General features: G+C 39.8%; 1 protein-coding gene across 3 annotated transcripts in view; it reads left to right on the forward strand.

Moving 5' to 3' along the window:
- Window positions 1-25528, forward strand: part of RAPGEF2 (Rap guanine nucleotide exchange factor 2) — a 244697-nt gene that overhangs the window by 71528 nt on the left and 147641 nt on the right. For all 3 annotated transcript variants that reach the window (XM_054989494.1, XM_054989497.1, XM_054989495.1), the window contains exon 2: window positions 18334-18404. In XM_054989494.1, the coding sequence (XP_054845469.1) occupies window positions 18334-18404 (71 nt within the window). The remainder of the gene's footprint in view (window positions 1-18333; window positions 18405-25528) is intronic.

The raw sequence follows: 25528 nt of genomic DNA on the forward strand, positions 1-25528 counted from the left end.
GATTCCTGCTAGTTTTAAAACTTTGCAACTTTGCATTCATATATCCAATTACATTGTTTATTGAAATGTCTTTGATATTAACTGTACTGACTCACACTATGAAATCTGCCTTGAGTCTTAGTGAGAAAAGTGAACCTAATTTATTTTCTGTTTTAAGTGTTTTAGCCACTCTTCTCCACACTAGGGATTCAAAGCAGCTTACAAAACACAAAAAATATAACTTATGTAGGGGGAAAAATGCTTGTAACAGGAAGGAAACAGGAGCTCAGCTTCCATTCTTGGGCTTTTGCCTTCAACCTCTCTCAAACAGCTATGTCCTGCAAAAAACCATTGTTGGCTTTGAAAGACCATTTGTGATATGGTGGGGGAATCTTTTAGGAAGGAGGAAAAATGAAGTATTTTTCTTGGATCCATATGCCTTGGATAACCTGAAGTAGTTTAGTGGTTCCTTACTGGATATAACAATATTGTAATATCACATATTCTTCTGTATCACTAATTTATGATTATATAATCACAAACTAAATGTATCATGTTAAAAAAATCTCATCTAGTGCAGCAGTGGATGTTCTTATATCATAAACTTGTTATAACTAGTGAGTGTTTCCCGTTGGGCACTCCATGTCCCTCCTTCCAGCAGAGGTTTCTGTTTCCTAAGCTCCGGCTTGGATCACATGTAACGTTTCTGCCAAAAGGATGTATTTCCATCTGTACATCTGAACTTCCTTGTCCCCTATCTTCAGCTTTAGCCCCAAATGTCCCCTGAATGCTGCTTCTGGTGGACAGGTAACCCTCAAGAACTATGTTGTTTGTGGTGGGATCAGCAGGAATCTTCTGCAGGATCCAACAGTTCATTATATTCTGTCTGGAGATAGGGGGAGACATAATGGCACTGCTATGCATTGGTTGTCTGCTTTCCTCTATGTCTGGCATGGTGTCATCATCATGCCACTCTGCAATTAGTGGGTGTGGACCTTGTCGCTATTGATTCCAGAACAGTTATGTTCTCTTCCAGTTTATTCTTGCAACAGCCTTCTGAAGTAGATTGCTGTTAGAGAGAGGGAATGAGGATTAATGGCTTTCCCAAACGCAGCCATTGAACTTCATGGCTAAGAGGGGCATTAGGCCCTGCAGATGGTGGCCAGAATTAACAGAGATAGGATACATGTTTGTAATGTACTGCATTAATAATTTTAATTACATGTTACCTTGCCTTTACTTCTGAAATATGTCAGGATACAAGTTCAGGTGACTATTTTGTGGTGTGTTGACATATAACACAATGTGCACTTGAGAAAACAAGGCTGCACTATCTGGAAGGTTATACCCTGAATGTTATTTATCTTTGCAGTGTTGGATTTTTAGAGCACTGTAAATTGAGTGCTTAAGCACAAATGAGTGTGTAGTCATGCATACTTAAATAGCTTCTGCTGCTTTGTATTTTGGAATCATCCCCTAAATGTACACTGGGATACGTAAGGTGGCTTTTCATGATTTCAAAGATCTTAGACTGGAGTAACTCTGCTTAGGATTTCATTGTTAGTGTTGTCTGACACTGCTAGAATGTTAACTCATATGTTGGGACTTCCTCCACTAACTTCATGTTCTTCTCTGTGATTATCTATGTGGGCAAATTTACTGAATTTGAATACACACAACACTGAAATAAGGTATGCCTGACAGGTTATGTGAGTGGGGGTTGGTGATGGTGGGAAACAAGCTTATGAACAGATGTTCTTTGCTTCCTTCATAGTGCAGTCATATCCTATTGACTTAGAAGGGAGTAAATCTGTTTAGGATTATACTGTAAATCTCAGACTTCAAACCTTAGACTTTTTAAATGTGAATTAAGTGAATTTGTATTTACAATACAGATTTTACACCATCAGTCTGAGATAAATTTGTGGCCAAAATAATTGCTGCCTACCATCATTTCATGTGAATTTCTTGCTCTGGTCTTTAACATTAAGTCCCTTAATTGTCTGACTTCTAACAGAGTCTCTGAAAGTGGCAGGGGAAGTGCATACGAGCACCCTATAATTTTCAGGGATTTTTTTTCTGACTGAAAGAGGTGGCAGGCTCTAATTTTCCATCTAGCATCTTTGCACATTTATCCCCTCCTTATGGGATCATTATAATTATGGATGTCTTATTTTCTTCTTTATTCTGTTAAAAGCTTTAGCAGTAGCATATGTTGCACAATTTGCATTGTTTTGAACCCAAATGCTTTAAAACACGCTTGTGTGGGTTGTATATTTTTGTTTATGGACTCAATAAAGTAGCATTAATAAAAGAAATAATTTGAATTATGACTTCACAAAAATGATGGTTTTGTATCACCTTTGTATGACTGTCACACTGAGACAACTCAATATATCAATTTTTTCCTATAAGTTTCCTTGAAATACTCTTTTTAACTTGGGAATTATCTGATTTAATTAAGAGATCCAGAAGATGGGGCAGCAGTCTGCTTTTCATCTTACACACAGTGAAGCTGCTCTAAAGAATGAGAACTTGCTTTGTTGTTAGTAAGGGGAAAATGTAAGAGCCAGTGTGATATCATGGCTAGGGTTGGAACCAGGGGAACCAGATTCAAATATTTGCTCAGTCATTGGACCATTCATTCTCTCTCAGCCTAACCTACCTGATAAGGCGCTTGTGAGGATAAAACAGAGAAAAGAACTATATACCACCCTGTGGGTTCCTTGTTGGAAGGGCAGGATAAAAATGTAAGTATAGAAGGGAAGTGTATGTGTCCCACTTTGTTGCACTAAAAGCCTCAGTCTTGCTCTGTCTAATACTAACATTGTGGGATGCTGGTGAATTTTTTTCTGTATGTGGAAATTTTTTTAGGATCTGACCCAATATCAGAGAGCGCTCATGTTTAAAAACTATTTTTTTTATAAATAAAGTATTAATTCTATGTTCATTATCAACAGCACCAATGTCCCCATCCATTTTTTCAGGCTCACTCTGGCAGTGAATTGCCACCTCACATAAGTAGACTGAGATTCACTGTGTTGGGTGAAAATAATGATTGGACACAGTGACAAGAAGAATGCTCCATGTATAAGAGAAGCACAGTAAAACAGCAGACTTGATTCTGTAGGCTTGCCCTATTTTTCTTTGTTAGTGTTGATAACAGTATATAATATTAATGGCATGTTTTAATTTTATTACAGTAGCAATGGTATAAACCAATAAATCTTAACATTTGCCAGGTGTAATAATATCACCTGCCTTAGGTTCAAAAGGACCTTGCCCTGAGGCAAATGAACAACATCACAAGCAGTAGGGCATGACAGTCAAGGCTAAATCATTAAAAGTAGAACTACAAAATGCTAAATACTAAATGTGAGTAAGCTGAAACCAAAAATCATAATTAACCAAAAGGCTAGTAAAATAGATTTTCTCCTAGCTCTAAAAGTGGACCAGTTCTGCCTGGATTTCGTGTCAGGCAAACTGCTGTGAGGGAGGGAGTTCTGCAGCTGAGGTACTGCCTTTACACCTACCTCATTCCTGGGGATGGGAACACACAATGCAGACCTCTACAGATAATTTTAAGAGGCAAGCTCATATGGGAGCAAGTGTTTGTTTTAAATGCTCTGGCATTACACTTTTTTGCTTTTAAAGGTGAAATAACCGCTGGCTGCACTTAAGAAGCCCTGAGCATCTAGTCAGCTTCCATATATCAAATCATTTAACTCCCAGCAAGAGGTACACCATAGATAACGTCAGGTTTGTTACAAATGATACAATTAAGGAGTCTCTGCTTCCATTTTAAGCCTTTATTATTACCATATAATTATTTAGTATTCGGTATTCTTAATATCAATTCAATCAACAGAAAATCATACTATCCATTACAACTACATAGGTCATTAAAGGAGAGCAATTACAAGAGTCCAAAAAAGTATCTTATCCAAAGATCCGAAGGTCACAGGAAAGGATCCCCTTCCAAGAAGAAGCTCTCAATCAAATTAGCCCATCATATTTATAGTTTCAGAACCTTTTCTTAACAATAGGTACTTATCATGCTTCAAAGACTCAGATTCTTGGCTACTTATTATCTTATCACTTCATACATCAAACAAGGTTATCCGTATTTGAAACATATTATTGAAACATATAACAATAGTTATTTCATTCTTAACAAAGGCTATTAGTGATTACGAATATTTCATACATTTGAATATCTTTTGACCCTCCACCAATGTAACTATCCTTGAATAATGTTGCCAACTTTTATGAAATTAGACATTCCTGCCATTCTCAGGTACTCCCTGCACCTGGGACTTGGTACATTGTATATATTGATAAGAGTTAGATGGCTCTTCTAATCTATAAATGGCAATACAACTGTGTAACTCTATTGTTTTATGTCCCTCTCCATTCTGTTCTAGGCCTATAAAATCCCTTCATGGCATGTCTAGTTATGGGACTGGGCTAGGTGTTTCTGTGTGCAAGGATACCTTGAATGATTTTCTTGGTCATATCCAGCAACCATTCCCCTATAGTACTAGCTGTATCCATGGCATTCTGATTATTCTTTAAAAGCAACTCCATGGAGAGTGATGGTTGTTGTGGGTTTTCCGGGCTGTATTGCCGTGATCATGGCATTGTAGTTCCTGACGTTTCGCCAGCAGCTGTGGCTGGCATCTTCAGAGGTGTAGCACCAAAAGACAGAGATCTCTCAGTGTGACAGTGTGGAAAAGATGTAGGTCATTTGTATCTACTCAGGAGGGGTGGGGTTGAGCTGAGTCATCCTGTAAGAGTTTCCCAGGGTGTGGAATGCTAATGGCGGGAGGCTTCACTGTATCCTGAGGAGGTTCTTTTGCATATGGATTGGTACTTGATGTGCTAATCTTCTCTGCAGGGCTATTGTCGGGGATAGAATGTTTTGTTAGCCTGGTGTTTTTCAGAACTGGAAACCATGCTCTGTTCATTCTTAAGGTTTCTTCTTTCCTGTTGAAGTTTTGCTTATGCTTGTGAATTTCAATGGCTTCCCTGTGCAGTCTGACAAAGTAGTTGGAAGTGTTGTCCAGTATTTTGGTGTCCTGGAATAGGATACTGTGCCCTGTTTGCGTTAGGCTATGTTCAGCCACTGCTGATTTTTCAGGTTGTCCAAGTCTGCAGTGTCTTTCATGTTCTTTTGTTCTTGTCTGGATGCTACGCTTTGTGGTCCCGATGTAAACTTGTCCACAGCTGCAAGGTATACGGTATACTCCTGCAGAGGTGAGGGGGTCTCTACTGTCTTTTGCTGATCGTAGCATCTGTTGTATTTTTCGGGTGGGTCTGAATACTGCTTGAAGGTTATGCTTTTTCATAAGCTCTCCCATCTGATCAGTAATTCCTTTGATATATGGCAAAAAGACTTTTCCTGTAGGAGACTGTTTTTCCTTGGTTGTTTGATTCATCCTGGGTTTGATTGCTGTTCGGATTTCATTTCTGGAGTAGCCATTTGCCTGAAGTGCATGGTTTAGATGATTAATTTCCTCATTGAGAAAGTGCGGCTCACATATCCGTCTTGCACGATCCACTAATGTTTTCATTATGCCTCTTTTCTGTCGGGGGTGGTGATTGGAGTTTTTGTGTAAGTACCGATCAGTGTGAGTTGGTTTCCTGTAGACCTTGTGACCTAACTGAAAGTTTGCTTTGCGGATGACCAAGGTATCCAGGAATGGGAGTTTTCCCTCGATTTCTTTCTCCATTGTGAATTGTATGTTCAGGTAGATGTTGTTGAGATGATTCAAAAACCCCATCAATTCTTCCTCCCCATGGCTCCAAATGATAAATGTATCATCCACAAACCGGAACCATACACTAGGTTTGTGGGGTGCTGATTCTAGAGCTGTTTTTTCAAAATGGTGCTACACCTCTGAAGATGCCAGCCACAGCTGCTGGCGAAACGTCAGGAACTAGAATGCCAAGACCACGGCAATACAGCCCGGAAAACCCACAACAACCATCGTTCTCCGGCCGTGAAAGCCTTCGACAATCCATGGAGAGTGTTAGAGTAGTCCAGTCTAGATGCAGCCAGAGCATTTGTATCCGGCCAGATGTTGCTTTTCTGGGCTTCTGTGGGTTCACCAACTGAAGTTGGTTTAAGGCCATAGATGAGATCTTAGCATCCATCTGCCAGCATGATCTAATAGTATCCCAAAGCTGAAAACCTGTTAAAGGTAGAGTGAATCCCCATTCAGAACAAGCTTATTTTTAAGCCCTAGTTGGCAGTATTATTGGTGAGCCGCAGATTGAGCCTCAGTTTACTGGTTCTCATCTTGCCCATTATCACTTTAGACATTGATTCTGAGCATCCATTCTCACCTGTCTAGTGTAAAATTGAAAAATAGAGCTGGCTGTTATTGGCCTACTGATACTGCTGCACTCTGGAAACTTCCCAGGAGTTTCATATAGATGATAATAAAGATCGGAGACAAGATTAAAACTGTGCACGACCTGTAGAAGAATGTCATGGGGCTAAGCAGTACCATCTCTCAGTATCACCTTCACATACCAATTGGTAGGACCTGAACCATTTGAGCACATTGTCGTCAGGTTGAAGATGGTCAAGGTGTATCCCTGTTGATGGTATAGACAGCTGCTGTGAAGTTCAGGAGAATCAACAGGGATGAACTCTATTGTCTCACCTGGTAAAGGCAGCCATTCAGGGCAACCTAAGTAGTAATTAATCTCCTCTCAGAAACACTAGAATTATACAGCTAGCACATACTTGAGCAGTGGTGTGTTACCTACCTGTGTTGACAATCTTAGATCATGCATAACCCCAGTAAGCCAGTCATTGTGCGTCAATAGCAACTATCAAATGTTTTACTTGGCACAAAATGGAATATTGTGAACAATGTTGATTGGTTTTTCCTGAAAATTGCAACATCTCTGCTTGTAATGCAATCCAACAAGAATGTAAATGAAACACGGCACCCTTAATCCCGAAAAGTGTGTGTGGTTTTTTTTTTTTTGCACTGCACTTAAAACAATCTATAAGTAACTACTAATTTACAAATGCAATAGATGTGTGTTTTGTTGACTAGTATATAGAATTATTGGCACTTCCCTTCAATAAAACATACTTTAGCTGGAACTCTGTTTCTGTACTCAGGCAGTATCACTTTTACCTGGGGCTCTTATTGAATGAATGGAGGACAGGAGTTTTCCTTCTGGAACTAGCTATAGAGGCATAATGCACAGAAAGCCATTTTTTTCTGTGACCAAAATTTTGTAAACACCTTTTTAGGTACTTAGAAGACAGAAAAATATGCTCTGACCTTTTGTTTGGAAGAGTCCTATAATTTAGGAGTCTCTGTAATGACGACATAATTCACTTAACACATTTGGGGGGGGGGCTCCCCTCTCTTGGTGCTTCTTCCTGTTACTGAAACTGGATTTGCGTGGCAGCCTCTTTGTGTAAACACTGGTGGTTTCGTGTTGTGTAACTGCTGAAAATCATTACACGGGAAAGAGTCAGATTTAGGTTTAATTTGAAAAAAATATCTCTGCATTAGTTTTCATGTCAGTTTCTCATGTATTTCAGGAATGTATTGTTAGGAAACAGCTCCCTTTGCTGTTGTCATATTTAGGTATCATTTGCATTGTGCTGTGATGTATGGCTGATTGCCTGAAAGAGTCAAGTTCTTAAAATCTGAAGTGAATTGAGTGGAAAACACTCCACTTAACTCTTATAGGGAAAAAGTAAGCAAACGTTTTCCTTGAGACAAGGGACTAATGAGTGTTTGAAAGAATTCTAATCTATAAAGTATTCTGTTTACTCCTGCTAAATTCATATCAGCCCTGAATGTATTCTATCCCTTCATGCTATTGAGGAGGCCTTCTGGCTTTCTTAGTTATGATGGTGCATTGGATAATTTTTTTTCTTGAAGGCAAAAATAAAGCTTCAAGTCTGAATAGCGATGAAATTCATAGTGAGTTTGGGCAAGTTGCTATGTAGAGACTGACTTTGGCTCATATAATTGTTTTGTTTTTGGAAGGGAAGGGTATATTTAAACCTCCTTTTTTCATGGTCTCTGTGCATTAAACTTGATGGGCTTTGTGGCTGTGCAGAGCTGTGACATGGAGACTTCTAGAGCTTGTGTTTAGGCGCAAAAGCCCTCTCACCTCAGACGCACCTTCTTGCTTGCTTCATTTTTGTCCAGTCTTTCCTTCTCCATGTTTTTTCTATCGGGATGAATCTTTCTGTTGCGTGTAGTATTTTTGCTGTATTCTTAGCTATCTTACCAATGCATAAGATGAAGAAAAAGAATAAATATCTTGACCTGGATAAAAGAGAGAGAAAATGTCGCAAGTGCCGTTCCTCCTGTGTTAAGGTCTCTGTCACTTACTGAGACTTATTGCTCAGGATCATTGGAGGCATCAGAGGTTCCAGAACTTACCTTAGGATCTGACCTTATTCTTGAGACAGCGCTGATTGTCCTTCCTTCACTGAAAACCACCTGGCCACATAGGAAAGCTTTCTACCACCTTTGGCCTTGTTATGTGAAGGCCAGTTAGAAGACTCCCCAGGAGCATCCTGGATCTCTTCCATCCATCAGCTTCACTCTCCCTATTTCAGTGATGTTTTCCATCTTACTCTGTGATTCATCTTGAGATTTGACTCTAGAATCTTGGGCTTTGTCTTTCTGGACTGGATCTCTGCACTGAGTGTATAACTCTAAGTGATGTTCTTTGTTTCGTATTTCTTCAAGGTATCCTGCTTTATTGGGAGCAGAGATGTGAGGACCCAGAAAAAAAAACCCCTTCCCATGTTTCTCCATAGACTTTTCATTTTTCACCCCTGAAAAACTGGGGAAATCTGGGGAACACTGGAAAAAAACATATGAAATATTTTTATTTGAAATGAATCAAGTGTCTTTTACTTGCTCAAACTATAAGGCATGCTTCTTTTTTCCATGGGGAAATTCTGGGGAGCTCTGGGAAAAAAACTATTTTTTCCTTTGTGGGTGAGTGAAATTGCTAAGGTGGTATAGGCTGCAGCACTTTGCAGCTCTCTATTGGATGTATTTACAGTTTTGCTTTTAGAAGACTAAAGCTTTTAGACATTTTTCTTTAGCTAGTGCTTCAACATTTTATCATGATTTGGGTATGATTGGATAATGGAGGAATATGAAAAAAAACCTAAGTTTTATTTATGTTTGTATTTATCCTGGTAAAATCATTAACATCCCAGTTAGTGCATACATTTTAAGAGTGAATCCCACCCTGGAGTGATAACCAGCTGCTCTTCACACATTCTTGTCTGCACACTAAAATTGTCTAGAGATGCTGGCCATCAAGGCCATTCTCCATGGAGGTTCAAGCATTGACAGCCAGGGCTGAGAGATTTCCTTCCCCGGGCACCTAGATTGGACAATCCAATGTGTCTGCTTTGGTTGCTTCTCCCTATCTCAATGTACCTCAGGTGCTAACCTATCAAACTAACACAGCCACTAAGGCTTTTGTACCATTAAAATCCAACAGTGTGCCATTAATACATGTTTATGCTTATAAGTCATGCATTTTAAGTTATCTTAGAGCAGTAAAGTAGCCAGTGTGGTGAAGTGGTTAGAGTGTTGGATTAGGATCTGGGAGACCCAGGTTCAGACCCCAACTCTGCCATGGAAGCCTGCTGGGTGACCTTGGGCCAGGCATCCACTCTCACCCTAACTAAATTCACAGGGTTGTTGTGAGGATAAAACGTCAGAGAGGATGATGTAAGCCCTTTTGGGTCTCCACTGGAGAGAAAGACAGAATATAAATAAAATAAAATAAGTTCTGTGAGAAAAGCAAGTACTTCATGTATATCCCCCCCTCCCAATTTTCAGTTTTGTCACACACCCACAATTTCCCCCACAGCTTTAAAATTCTGAGACAATTTACATTTCTATTTGGGAAGATAACAGATGCTAACTGCATGCTTGGATCTTGTGCCATTTGGATCTCCACAACCAATGAGACTATGGCAGTTCTGACCCATAACCCCAAGGTGTATTACAGTTAGGATTATAGTAAGAGTAAATGAAGTAGCCCTAGAATAGCAATGATATATTTCTTTGCAGAACAGAACACTGATAATTTTTATTTATTTTATTTTTAACCTGCCTCCCCCGCAAGCGGGCTCAGGGCAAGGTACAACATTGATTAAAATACAACTTAAAATCAATCATAAAAATAGCAACAGATAAAATACTGTACCCCTTTGGGGGCAGCCAGTGTGAGTGGACTCTCCATACCCCATATGCCTGGCAGAGCATCTCCGTCTTACAGGCCCACCTAAATGATACAAGATCCTGGCAGGCCCGAGTGTCCTCAGATAGAGAGTTCCACCAGGTTGGGGCCAGGACCGAAAAGGCCCTGGCCCTGGTGGAGGCCAGCTGAGCCTCCCTAGGGCCAGGGACCACCAGTAGATATTTTCCGGTTGAACGAAGTGCTCTCTGGGGCACATACAGGGAGAGACGGTCCCTTAGGTATGCTGGTCCCAGTCCATTTAGGGCTTTATATGTCAAAACCAACACCTTGAACCAGATCTGGAGTTCTACTGGGAGCCAGTGAAGCTGCTGCAAGATAGGCGTAATACATGTCCTACATGAAGCTCCAGTTAGGACACGTGCAGCAGCATTCTGGACCCGTTGACGTCTCTGGATCAAGCCCAAGGGCAGCTCTGCATAGAGCAGGTTACAGTAGTCTAACTTGGAGGTGACTATGCACTATGTGTTTGGCTGCATTAGATATCATGGTAAAGGTTTGTCTGTAACAGGCGTTTTCTGTCTTTTTTTTCCTCCCATGTCATTTTCTGTTATACATTTCACTCATCCTCCTTTCCTCTTGTGCATGGAACATAAGAAAAGCCTTCCTGTTTTGAGAAACCTTGAATCTACCATTGGCTACAACATCTGAATGTGGATCCTGGAGAACTTGAGTATCATTTCCCACAAACTGAACCTCTGTTGTGGGTAGGAAACAAACACCAATTCACTGAAGCGCCTACACTCAAGTGTCACACTGAATTGGAATTTGAGCCAAGGCTTCTAAAAATAGGAAGACTTCAGTGATAGTCCAGGTATTGGGCGGGGGGGGGGGGGGGTTGGATGGAGGAATGACTGGCAAGGGAAATGCTCGAGTATGGCAATAAGTTACGTTTGTGCCCATCACAGACACAGCTCAGTTTGTTGTGACATCCAGTTTGAATTCTAAAGAGCAAAGAGAGCTCTTCCTTTAACATCCTCCCCCCTCAAAAACCAAAGTATTCAAAACAGTGGTGTATAAAATAAGTGGAACACTTTTCTTTAGGCTTGCTGACAGAGAACTGTGCAAGTTACTGGGAACTCCCCCCCCCCTCAATCTTCTTAGGGCTAAAGATGACTCAGCCTGCCACCTTGTGGAAAATCTAATGCAGTTTACATTTTTGTCAGGAATTCTTAGAATTCAGTAATCTCTTGTCACTATTAATTTATTTTTTTCATTTACATCCCACTTTTCTTTCCAATGGGGGTTCTAAAAGGATTCCAGCAACTCTCCTTTTCGTCTTCTGTTGTATTACAGCACAGTAGCTTTAAGGGATAGTTTCTGGATTTCCGTTAAATCATTTGCTTGCTGCAAAGCCTTGGAGTAACTTGTTGCAGTACACAGCTTAACAGTTCTGTGTATGAAATGCAGAGTATGTATGATGTTTGGTGCAGAATTCAAAATTATGCATGATATGCACAATACTGATTCTCAGTTGCTGTAATCGATGATAACCGTCTTTCTAACTATTTTAGACAACACTGTAATGGCTTCAGAAGGTGCCATCACCTTTAAAACCCTTCTTTACTTCTATTAACCTAATTTAATCATTTCACCCTGTAATCTCCCCTTCAGTTTCTTGGAGGAATGGTGAATTTCAGGCAAGGAATATTTTCCCCCGTTTCTCCTTATTACCATTTTTATGTTCAATTTATGTTCAATTATACTTTCACTTGTCAATTCTATGTAGATAGCAGATTGATATTATTGGCTGATTGCATGTATCATACTTCAAGATGGGTAGGTGAATTAGCTCCTGATGACATTATTGTTGGGAAAAAGTGGGTTAAAATAGTAAAATTCAGAGTTGTAATGGATCTTGATCTATAGAGAGTCAGACACTTCGTTTGCTTTTAAGAAAACATTTACTTCTAAAGGAAAAAGGTATACAGGATTGCTACAAAAACAAAGAACTCTGTTTCCTACATCTTGACTCTACAAAGACCTCATGAGCAATATGGAGAATCTGCTTCTACTTGACCCTTTGAGAGGAAGTCACCTGACCTCTTAACCAATAATAGTTTCTCAGTTTCCTGGGCTTTCAGATAGATAAGGCCACTGGCTCTGTGCCAGGTTTCCTTCCAGGTCAATACAAAAAGGCAGTACACTGGGTAAAAACATTAACCCGATAGTGACTGAATGTCATACCTTGCAACCTATATTCCAACAATTATTAGGTCCTGTAACAGTGTTTCCTGAGTGGATGTGGGAAAAGAGTTGACATTTGGGCTTAAGCAGTATGTAATCCCCAGAAGACACACCTTCCTTTGTCCACTGTAGGTGTTAATTGTTTAGCATAACTAGGTAGGCTGCATTATCATGAAGCAGAGCCATTATGAATGGTCACTGTGCTTCCCTTGTGTGTTCTTCACTTTTGTGTTGAAATACCACAACTACATGTCTCACATTTCATAGTTGTGTAATCCCACTATGTGTGTGTTTATGAACACATGCATACAAACAAATTGCTGTCTGCGTATTGAAATTATGCCTCATGCACCTAATGAAATGGGATCTAGCCTACAAAAGCTTTATGATACAATAAATCTTTGAAACTTTAGGGTACCTTAAGACTTCTTGGGTTTGGTGCAGCAGACTTACATGGCTACAACACTGGTGTTCCAAAACACAAATGAAAAGCTTAATAACTTCCCTTTTCATGTTTAGGAAACAGTCTGAACTTTGCATAAACGTACCTCCTTCTCCATCAGCAAAGCTGTAGGTGGGCAAGTCGCTGTCAGGTGCTGTAAGGCTGCCTGCCTTGCTGTTATGCTCAGTGGGGCTTCCTGCCTTACTGCTGGAGGCTGGGATGGGGGTGTGCCATAGTGGTGGTGAAAGTGGGGTCGGGCAGGCTGGGGGAATCCACTGGTGTCCTGATGACAGGGGGAACTGCCACCATGGTGAAGCTGGGGATAGGAAAAGTGGGGAAGGGGAGGATGGATCCCCACAATTCTCACGTGTATATTCTAATAGCCAAGTATGGCTCCATCTGTGGATGTCTACACCAGTTTGGTGTAGTGGTTAAGAGCGCAGGACTCTAATCTGGAGAACCGAGTTTGATTCCCCACTCTTCCACTTGAAGCCAGCTGAGTGACCTTGGGTCAGTCACAGTTTCTAGGAGCTCTCTTAGCCCCACCCACCTCACAGGGTGTTCATTGTGGGTATAATAGTAACATACTTCACTCTGAGAGGGTGTTAAGTCATCCTGAAGGATGGTATGTAAATCAACTGTTGCTGCTGTTGTTGTTGTTGTTGTTGTTGTTGTGTTGTTGTTATTATTATTATTATTAAATCTATGGGTTGAGGCCTCACTGATAAGAAAACTGACAGTTCTGGAAACCTGGGGGGGGGGAATTAGCAGAATAATCAGAAAACTTTAAAAAATGGAGGGCTGGTTTAAATCCCCCATAAAACAAGGGTGTTGTCTCTGCAAGCTCTTTGCCTGCCTAGGCACATGCTGGGCTGCATTGAAGAAAGCAGAGGATGACTTCTGAGGGAAGAGAGGGTGGCAGGCTGGAAGAGAGAGGAGGACACTTTGGGGCAAAGCAGTGACCAGTGGGGGAATTGTCCTGTGAGTTTCTCGTGAGTCCCTGCTTGTGTTTTACTGTTTGTCAACAGATAGCTGTGCATGTCACATCACCACCAAGCTAAAATTCTTATTTATATGCATGTGGTAGAAGGGATGCTGTAATTGTAACTGGTTACAATCGGATACAACAGATAATGCAAACGGTGGTACAGAGTGACAGTGAAACTGAATTGCCCCAGTGACCTCTTTCACTATTAGAAAATTTGAGATGTTCAAGAAGGAGCCCTGTGAACTTAAAAAAAAATCCTCCTGTATCACCAATGAATGCTAGGGGGAGCTATTTCCTAATAGATGCCCTGTTCTTAGTGATCTGTAGAACAGGTTTTCAGGAATTCACATCCTTTTAAAAAGAAATTTCTTATGCAATACATTGCCTGACAACAAATGACAGAAACTCAAATTTTATTACAGCTAGAAAATGTTTGCATGGTTTTGATCTATTTTCATTGGGTTTCTCTGCTGTTATATGTTGCTTCTTTGTTCCTAATCCTGCACATATCCAAAACTAGATGTAAGAAGCAGCTTATGCCTCCTTCTTGTTTAATTGTGGAATTGCAGCATACCCTTGTTACTTCAGCTAATGGCACTGACTGATCTTGCCATCTTGGAATTGCCAGCTGTTGAAGAGTTCTTATTAGAAAAAGTTCTCTGCTGCATCTCACTAGAACAGCTAACAAACATCTGTTGGAAAAGAAATTTCTTTGAACAGTACGTGAAAAAGACAATTGAGAGCAATACTGTATGTGAAGTTTCCTTAATCTTCCAAATTCTTACCTCCTATGATCCAATGAAGAATGTTACTAGTTATTGAGTTTAGCATCCTGTCGCACAAAGACAACCTCATGGGGATAGTATAGTTTATCTCCTTTGTGTAGATTGATTCGATAGTTTATTTAATATAGTTTACTGTTGAAGAAGATGGCAGGAACATCAAGGCAGGATTTTTCTTTCTAGTTATGTTTACAGATGAAGTATGGAGCGTAAAACAGTCTGATCAGGATCCAGAGAAATGTGGGATGGCTTCTGCTTAGGTGTTGGTGGAGCTTTTCCATTCTTCTCTGTAGCACCCCTAAAAAGCACTTGCAAAGTTTGCAGCCAGGACAGTTGTGCATGACTGCTGTTAGGGTGCAAAATTAACCATTAACATACTGTGTGAATCTGTGCAGGCTTCTTTAGATGTGTTTGTATACTGTTTGTATTATTGGAGACTAGTACACAGTTACTTCATTTTTTCCTAAATTGCTACGCTGTATCACTACACTGGTATTGAGAAGGGAAGGTGGGATTCGGTTTCGCTTTCTCAGCCATGCCGGACGCTCCTCTCGGCGGGTCCGGGAGGAAGCGACCGGGCACCCTGACCGGGCGGCTGATCTGCAAGGATTAGCCCCCAGGACTCCCAGGCAGGGAGGCAGGGTCCGGGACGCTGCGGGAAGAACTCCCCGAAATCAATGCGGGGGGGGGGAAATTGCCCGTTTGTCCCTATGGAGGCCGGCAGACGTGCGCGGCGCCTTGAGTGCCGCCGGGCAACGAGAAACGGCAAATGAAAGAAACAGGCGGAAGCCTGTAAACAAGCGAATCCCTTCTGTTTTACAAGCGTATGTGAAGGAGTGAAGGAGTGGAGGATCTGAAGAAGGCTCGCTCTTCCCCTTCGGTGAGTTCCAGAATTTGGTTGGCGCCCCCCCTCCCCCCTAAAATGGCAGCAAAGAAGCAAAGTCCCGCTCTTGGTAAGTCGATCTCGGCTACCTTGCAGAGGGGAGAGTCGCTCGAAGAACTGGTGCGCAGGGCGGTGGTGGAAGCCATAAAACCCTTTGTTGACAAGCTGAACGAAACTGATCAAAGGGTGGGCTCAATTGAAAGCGAAGTGAAAACCATTAAGGCAGCAGCGGGGGGGGGGAGAGAAGTCTGCTTTGGAAAGTGCGTCACTCGTGAAGGCTACGAAAAAAGAGCTGAAGTTGGTGGAGAACCAACTGTTCGGGCTACAGGTGGAACGAACGCAGAAAATTTTGTGTCTCCAAAACGTGAAAGAGGAGGAAAATGAGGATCTGTGGGATTTGGTCTCGGAACTACTGGCGATACCCGCGAGGACAACTAAAGAAGAGGTTAAAAGCGCCATTTTGGAGGTCCGTCAGGCTTCTTCAAAATATGCAACAAAGCGACAGCTGCCTCGCGAGATCATTATTGACTTTTCATTTAAAAAGATTCGGGACACTATCCTATATAACTCATACAAGGCGGATTTGGACTTTATGGGTTTTAAAGTCAAGATTTTGAAGGACGTTCCATTTCTGGTCCGGAAAAGACGTTTTAAATATAAAAAGTTCGCAGCTCTTCTGAGGGACCATGAAATAAAGTATAAATGGTTACTTCCGGAAGGAATATGGTTTAGACATAAAGATCAAGCCTATAAGATACTATCAGAAGATCAACTAAAGGATTTTGAGGATAAAAACCCGGAATTCCAGTGCACCATGAACGAAGAAAAGGAGAAGCCTGAGGGGGGGGGGAGGAGACGAGCACCGCAGCGGCGGCTGCTCAGAGAGAACTGCGTCTGGGACCCAGAAGGGGGAGGAAAGTTTAATTTGAATTTGAAATGTGTATTCTGTATGATTAACCACTCCATCATTATCCTATTGAGCTATTTTTGTATTATGGCAGTATGAAGGGAAAACATTAAAGTGTAGTGTTTAGTGTTTAGTGTTTGTAGGGTACCCCTCCCCTTTTCTTTTCCCATTCCCTCCGCCCCTTCCCTTTTCTCCTTTCCTTGTGATAGTCTTGTGTAGTGTTGTGTAGTGTTTTGTAGTTTGAAAAATAAAAAAAAATTTAAAAAAAAGAGAAGGGAAGGTGAAGGTTGCTATTTTTGGATGTGAAAAGGGATGCGATGGGGAGGGAGACATGACCCCAGTTGAGGGGGAGGGAGAGGAACAATTATTTTTAAAAAATACAGTAGATCTTTATGTTTTTAAATGGTTATAATGGTTACTAACTGTAATTATTAAAAAAAATTAGGAAACAGAAGATCTCAATGGTCTCTGTGGGAAACAGGACAATAGACTTGATGGATTTTTGTCCAGTTCATTCAGACTGTTCCTGAATGCTTTTATTTTTAGTGTCATATTATTTAGTGTCATATTAGTGTCATATGTACCATATTCTTTAAATTATCTTTGCATTTTGTCTGCTGTTATCTGAATTCACAATTTATTTATTTTTTAAAATTAAACTTAGTATATGCTGGAAGATGCACAAACTGTTTCTTCCTTCTTTCTAATCACTTAATGTTATTGTCCATAACATAGCCTGTTTCATTCTTTCATGAAGTCTAGAATGCTTTGTGTGTAAAAAAAAGTTATATAATAGAAATAAACAGTTTTAAAATTTAATCTTAAATTTGATTTGCTGTTGGAAAAAACCACTTTTATAAAATAACATGCATTCATTTAATCCTATTTTTCTTTTTAAACTCTGTTGTAGTGTATTTATATGGGCATTACCTTTACTAAACTATGCTGTTGGGATATATGTAGTGTGTGTGTGTGTGTGTGTGTGTGTGTGTGTGTGTTTTAGCCATTATTTTAACAATATAGCTTGTAATTGATCTTTGAAGTTTGTAATAGGAAAAGAAGTGGCATTGGTAGGGAATTAAATAATTCCATGATTTTTTTTTTAAACCCTTTGTTAAAGGTTTTTTTTGTTTTTGTTTTAAGTATTCAGAACTAGTGCTCTTGGACATATTTTGGACATAAAAAGGATTTCTAAACATTCGAGTACTGTGAAATAGAGAAATTACCCAGTTTCCAGAGTACTCTGATGTTTTTAATATTTATTATATTTATATATATTTATCCTGACTTTCCTCCAAAGTAGGGTTTCCCAACCTTTTTGTACACAGAGGAACTTTTGTACATAACCCTTAAATCAATTTTTCAAAGCCCAAGTAATCCCTAGTTAAGAAAATGTTTACAGTCCAGAAAAAGTTGATGATGGGGAGTGCAATTCAATTACTGCTAAATTATTGTCAAGAAAATTTATTTGTAAAGAGCTGCTACCTGCCTGTCTCTCTGTCTCGCTTGCTCAGTGGCTGGTCTGTGTATCTGTCTTGCTTTCTTTCTCGCTTTATGTGTATATGTCAGCATACGTTACCTTAATAACTGATATTTTGAAGGGTATTAGAAATTTTTCACAGTATTTCAAATTTTTTATTAATTTATTCCGCAATTTCTCATAGAACTGACAATGTCCCAAGACATCTTAGGGTTCCAGGGAACCCTGGTTGGGAAACACTGCTCCAAAGAATTGCAGGGTGGTGTGCATACCACCTCCCAATAAGCTTAGTTCACCAGTGTCAAAGATTGCTTTCTGTCTTAATTCTTTTATGCACCAGTGTAAACAGGAATTTGTGACTTACGTGTCTATTACAAAATTTTAATGTTTGTGTTCTTTCTTTGTAGGATCTGGAGATAGTGTATTCTTATTTACATGGAATGGAAGCCTTGTCAAATTTGAGAGAACACCAGCTCAGGTATGACATCTAACGTTAATATACCGTCCCATTTCAAGTCTAGTTATGCCCAGTGGTGATATAGGGATCCTGGTAGCAGAGCAGTAAATTATCAAAAGGGGGAAAGAGCATGAATTGTGTGCTGGAATGTGTGCTCTGCAGTCCACATACATCAGTTTTGGAGTGAGCAAGAAGTGCCCCTTTGGGGAAGGATTTGGATCTTTGTTACACAGAAAGGGTGGCGGTTTGGGAACTAAAAGAGGCTGGGAATAGGGATGTGGTATATTCCAGGGAGGGGTAGGTTAAAAATCTGTCTAAAGCAAGGAAATTCAATGGAGGTATTTTGTGCTTTTTCACAACCATTTATTGATGATTGAGTTTTTGTTAGCAAGCTATTTCGGAGAAACGAGTGCCATGATGTGTATGTGTTTGTGTGTGAGCTCTCAGTCTTGCAGTATGGAATGTTGTAATTTTCTAATGACTATTCTCAAGTGCAAAGTGGGATTCCCCCCCCCCCTTTTTCCCCTGGAAACTGCATGCCTGCACTTAGCTGTGAAAAAGAGTCTGCAACAGAAAAAACTGGAAGAAGTTCTTTCGTTTACCATTATCAAGGAACTTTTCATTTATGAAAAATCTTGATCTTATATTTAATTGGAACAACTGTGTCCTGAGAATTGAGCTCTTATGAAATTAACTTTTTAAATGAAAATAGTTTGCCTGAATTTAGGTTATATAAGTGAAGTGATTAATGGCTATCATGCAACTCTATAGAGAAAGGAGCTGGTGGGAATTGAATCCATTAAACACTTTTAGAAGCCTCTTAACTCCTGAAATGTGAATGAGATTAATTTAAATGAACTCGGTTAAGTATATTTAGCAAGCCCAAACACTTATCAAGTAGAAGTGATGTTTTATAGTTGTCTTCTGAAAAGTAATATATTTATTTACCATAATGCAAATATTCCAATCTTGCCTTCATATATCTTAACATCCATCTTCATTCTTCTGTGCAGTCCCACATTGGGATTGTGCACATGCGGGCCTGCCTACCAGAGAAAGTTGCTATTACTTCCAGAGAGCTCCATTAAGGGACTGCTTCTCCCAGTAAGATCTGCACTCGTTTTCCCGCTTAAATGAGTATGTGACTGGAGACTTCCGGTTTGGGATTTATGGAGGTCTGAAGCAGCTCCATTTGCGGAGCTGACCGGACTGCCGTTTTAAGCGGCCGGCGGGGTGAAAATAGCCCGCGGCCGACTGCTCTCAGGCGGAGAGCAGGCAAAGAACGCTCAAGACCCTAGGGTGAGTTAGATCTCGGACGAGGGGGGGCTCTACACAACGGGTCCCCTCCCGATCCTTGAGGTCCCACCCTGCGACAGGTCGGCTACAATCTCTGCGGCAGTTCTGGGGCCAATTCGGCTGGCATAAGACCTACATACCCAAGCTTCGATTGGGGGAAGAAGTGGAGAGGAGAAGCTAAAATCGAAACAGCGATTACAACCCGAGAAAAGTGAATGAGAAGGTAAAGATCACTATCTTCCGATACGGGACAGATTGATAAAAGCAGAGAGGAATAAAAGTAGATTTTTAAACTGCAACAGGCTAATGAAAAGGAGGGGAAGATTCGGCAAGAGTTGTATTTGAAAAGAGACTAAGTTTAAAGAAGTTATTAAAGAAACTGGACTATTGTTTTGAATACCTGCGGTTATGGAGCTGTGAGAAAAAGACACCATCGTGAGATCTGCTGTGGGAAGTCGGGAGACAGGAAGTGCGTAATAACAATAGAGTGGCTGGAGAGAAGCGGCCCTTGCTGGAGGGCAGGAAGAAGGGAATCGCCATCTTTGAAAGGGGAAGGGTCGCGGCTTCAGCGGAAAAGGAAGTAGGCCATTTTGGATTACAAAATCATAGAGAGACCATAGAGAAAAGACGCCCGACATTTTGGACTCTTTAAAAATTAATTTATGCAAGAAGACCGGGACATTTGAAACAAAAAAGGCATTAAATTTTACGCCACGGAGTTAAGGAAGAGAGCGGACTCGTGGGAGCGAGCTAAAGCAAGCCCCACGATGTCGAAAAAAGAGTGGCAATCGGCAATAGAAAACCTGGATAAAAAACTTTTAGAGGTGATTAAAGAACTTAAAGACATGAAATTGGAGCTGATCAAAGAGGTTAAACAGACAGTAAAATCGGAGCTGTCAGAAGTGAAGAAAGGTATGGAAACAATACAAAATGAATTACAAGGAACGCAGCAGAGAGTTAAAGCAGTAGAAGGAGCGATGGAGAATCTAGCAGACACGCAACAAACAGAGATGAGACTGATGAGGGGAAGAATGGCGGTTGCGGAAAGTAGACACATGGAGAAGCAGCTGAGATTTCACGGCCTGCCGGAGGTGGAAGGAAAGACAGCGCAAGAACAGATGACTGAGGTGTTAGCTGAATACCTGGGGAAGGAGGAGGAGGAAGTTGTGGCTATCCTTGATGTGGCATATCGCGTAAACTCGAGAATTGCAACCCAGAGGAAATTACCAAGAGATGTGATTGTGCAATTTACGACACGAAACATGAAAGAGAAGATTGTGACTAAACAGTTTCAAGACCCATTGGAGATTGATGGCAAGACAATTATCATAATGAAGGAATTACCCAGATCAGTGTTACTAGATCGGAAAAAATATAAAGTGCTAATCCAGATGTTGAAGGACATGAAAATCAGGTACAGATGGGAGCTTCCAGAAGGTTTGTCCTTTGAATTTGGAGGGGCCAAAAAGCGCATTAGATCTGAGCGAGAGATGGAGCGATTTATAAGGGACAATGAAAAAGACTTACCAACAAGACTATGAGTATGGAGTGTAAAGTTTTATCTTGGAATGTAAATGGACTAAATTCACCGAATAAGAGAAAAAATATTTTCCACTGGCTATTAAAACAAAAATGTGACATTGTTTGTTTGCAAGAGACCCATATTCGAAAGCAGGATGTAAAATATTTAAAATTGGGAAAATTGGGCAAGGAATTTGTAGCGGCCTCAAATAAGAAAAAAAGAGGAGTGGTGTTGTATATAAAAGAGGAGCTACAGCCAAAATTCGTAATGAAAGATGTGGAAGCCAGATTTATAGCAGTGGAATGTACTTGGAATTTAAAGAGAGTGTTGGTAGTCGGAGTCTATGCACCTAACGGTGCAAAAGAAAGCTTCTTTGAGGATTTGAGGAAGCAACTAGACGATCTTTCATATGACCAGATAATTCTTGCTGGAGACTTCAATGGAGTGACAAATTTGGAACTAGATAAAAAGACAATAACGGCACAAAAGAAAAGAGGACTATTACCAAAGCTCTTTTTTGAGTTGATACAACAGGAGACTCTAGAAGATGTATGGAGAAGAGAATATCCCAAAAGCAGACAGTTTACTTTTTATTCTGCAAGGCACTCTACATTATCAAGAATTGATAAGATCTGGGCCTCAAAAGACTTAGCGTTATGGACTAAGGAGGTAGAAATAATGCCGATGGTAGGCTCAGATCACAATCCAATTATGTGGAAATTAGGGAAAAGGAGAAAAAGGAAAGCATGGAGAATAAATGAGGACTTGCCACAGGAAGGAGAGAATATGGAGATGCTGAGAAGAAAGACAAAGTTCTTCATACAATACAACGTAAATAAAGAAGTACCAACTGATAAAGTTTGGGATGCTTATAAGGCAGTTATAAGGGGCATACTTATGGACTTAAATGGTAGAGCAAGAAAAAAGAAAGAGGAGAAAAGACAAGAGATTGAGGAGAAAATAAAAGCCAAAGAAATACAGTTAAAAAAGAGACCAGGGAAAAAGAAATTATATCAGGAAATTAAAATACTTCAACAACAGTTAACAGCAATGAGTAACAAAGAATTGGAGTGGTACCTTAAAAGACTGAATCAGAAAGCGTTTGAAGGCGCAGATAAACCTGGGAAGTAACTGGCATGGCAATTGAAGAAGAGAAGGGAAAAGAAAATAATAAATAAAATTTGTGAAGATAATAAAACGTATTTGGAACAGACTACCATTAGTAGAGCCTTTTATAAATTCTACGCTAAGCTGTACAATAAGAAAGAGGTAAATAAAGAATCAATAGCGTCATATTTGGAGAAAACGAAACTTCCAGTAATCTCGGAAGTTTGGAGAAATAAATTGAACAGTGAAGTAACGGAGGAGGAAATAAGTAAGGCAATACAATCTGCAAATCTAGGAAAGGCGCCAGGGCCAGATGGACTTACGGCTAAATTTTATAAGACAATGGCCAATGAACTGGCACCATTCCTAAAAGAGGTGATTAATGGAGTTCTAAGGGATCAAAGGATTCCAGATACCTGGAATGAAGCGAATATATCATTGATCCCAAAAGAGGGCCAAGACTTGACTAATGTGAAAAACTACAGACCTATATCGTTACTTAACAACGACTATAAAATCTTTGCGAAGATACTGGCGGAGAGACTGAAGGGGTGGCTCTCGGAAGTTATAGAGGAGGAACAAGCAGGCTTTTTGCCAGACAGACAAATCAGAGACAATTTAAGGACAGTGATTAATGCTATTGAATATTATGATAAGCGTTGTGACAAAGAGGTTGGTTTCTTCTTTGTTGATGCTGAAAAGGCGTTTGACAATTTAAACTGGGACTTTATGTTTGCCACTATGGAAAAGCTACAATTGGGAGAAAGATTCATCAGAGCAATTAAGGAAATTTACAGAGACCAGACTGCAGCAATTGTGGTGAACGATGAAGCGACTAAGAAATTGACTATAAGTAAAGGAACAAGACAAGGTTGCCCGCTGTCTCCACTGTTGTTCATTTTAGTATTGGAGATCCTGATGATACAAATACGACAAGACGAAGAAATTCGAGGAATAAAAATAAAGGACTATTCATACAAGGTCAGAGCATTTGCGGATGATATAATGTTAATTGTAGAGGACCCATTGGAGAACATGCCAAAAGTGATAGATAAGATTAAGGAGTTTGGAGACTTGGCAGGTTTTTATATTAATAAAAAGAAGTCAAAGATATTATGCAAAAATATGACTAAGCAGAAACAACAATTGTTAACGGAAATAACGGACTGTGAAGTAACAAGTAAGGTGAAATATTTGGGAATTGAACTGACTGCAAAGAATATAGACTTGTTTAAAAACAACTATGAAAAACTATGGACTCAGATAGAGAGAGACTTGATTAAATGGAATAGGCTGAATCTGTCATGGTTGGGTAGGATTGCAGCAGTTAAGATGAATGTGTTACCAAGAGTAATGTTTTTGCTACAGACAATACCAATCATCAGAGACTCTAAGCAATTCGAAAAATGGCAGAGGAAAATATCAGATTTTGTATGGGCAGGCAAGAAGCCTCGAGTGAAAATGAAAGTTCTACAAGACGCAAAAGAAAGAGGCGGAATGCAACTGCCCAATCTGAGACTTTACCATGACGCAATCTGCCTAGTGTGGTTGAAAGAGTGGATGACGTTAAAGAACAAGAAATTACTAGCCCTAGAGGGATACAAAAAAATATTCGGATGGCACGCATACCTATGGCATGATAAAGTAAAGGTGAACTCGATGTTCCTGCATCATTATATACGGAGAAGTTTATATACAATCTGGAAGAAGTACAGAATTTATCTACAAGAAGGAACCCCTTTGTGGGTAGTTCCATATGAGGTGATAGATCCGAGAGCTGTTGATAATGAGCAACAATGTTTAACTTACAAAGAAATAACTAGAACTGAAGCATCTAAACTTAGAATAAAGACGCAGGAGGAACTATCACCTTATTATGACTGGTTCCAGTACAGACAGATTAGAGATTTATATAATTCGGACTCTGTAAAGGGAGGTATACGAACAGAGAATTCGGAACTAGAGCAGACCCTTCTTAAAGAGGACAAGAAAAGAATATCTAAGGTATACCAAGTACTGTTGAAATGGTATACTGAGGATGAGATAGTTAAAACACAAATGGTGAAATGGGCTATAAATTTCAATAAAGAAATAACAATGGAGGCATGGGAATACTTGTGGAAGACTACAATGAAGACAACGACATGTACTAGCATTAAAGAGAACATTTACAAAATGATCTATCGTTGGTACATGACACCAAAGAAGATTGCGCTAGGGAATTTGAACACTTCTAATAAATGCTGGAAATGCAGGAAGCATGAGGGCTCCCTCTATCATATGTGGTGGTCGTGTGAGGTAGCTAGGCAGTACTGGGGGGAAATAATAAGAGAAATGAGTGAAATTTTGCAATTTCAAGTAAATAAGAACCCAGAACTCCTGCTACTAAACTTGGGAATGGAGGGAATTCCAGCCCATCATAGGACGTTGATATTTTACATGACGGCAGCAGCTAGAATTTTGTATGCGCAAAAATGGAAAGTACAAGAAGTGCCAACTATTGAAGATTGGATCTACAAATTGCTGTATATGGCAGAAATGGACAAGATGACAAGAAAACTGAGAAATCTGGACTCAGGGCAGTTTAACACAGACTGAGAGAAGCTGAAACAATATTTGGGGAAGAAATGGGAGGTCGGAGGAGAACTGTGGCAGTTTAAGAACTATTGAAGTACAATAAAATGTAGAGGGGGGTGACTTTACCGGGGGGGAGAAGAGGTAAACGTGAATCTCTAAGCAGTTAGGTTATTAGATTGATATATATAGAATAACAAATAGAATATTGATAGAAAATAACTAACCATAAGGGTTAACTATAAGGACTGATTAACTAATAATATTTTCTTTCTGGTAAGATTTGTATAATGTACCAAACTGAATATGTTTATTTGAAGATATATATGAATCAAATTGATTGATTATATGATGATAGTTATATAGATTTACTATTGAAGGAGAATAGAAATATTAATGTAATTAAATATAACTAAAATAGAAAGAAGATAGAATGAGTAACATATAGAGTATAAGTCAAATTGTTTGATTTATATGAATGTATGATTTATATGGTTTATGATCTATAGAAATATTTGAAATTGGAATTATGAAAAATGGGATAAATTGTCTATCCAATATGGAAATAAGGACTCATAGTTTGGGTACAGAGTATTAAAAATAGTTAAAGAAGTATTGCTTAGAATAAAGGGAGAATATACATTTG

Source organism: Eublepharis macularius, chromosome 10 (assembly GCF_028583425.1).
Source record: "Eublepharis macularius isolate TG4126 chromosome 10, MPM_Emac_v1.0, whole genome shotgun sequence".
NCBI lineage: Eukaryota > Metazoa > Chordata > Lepidosauria > Squamata > Eublepharidae > Eublepharis > Eublepharis macularius.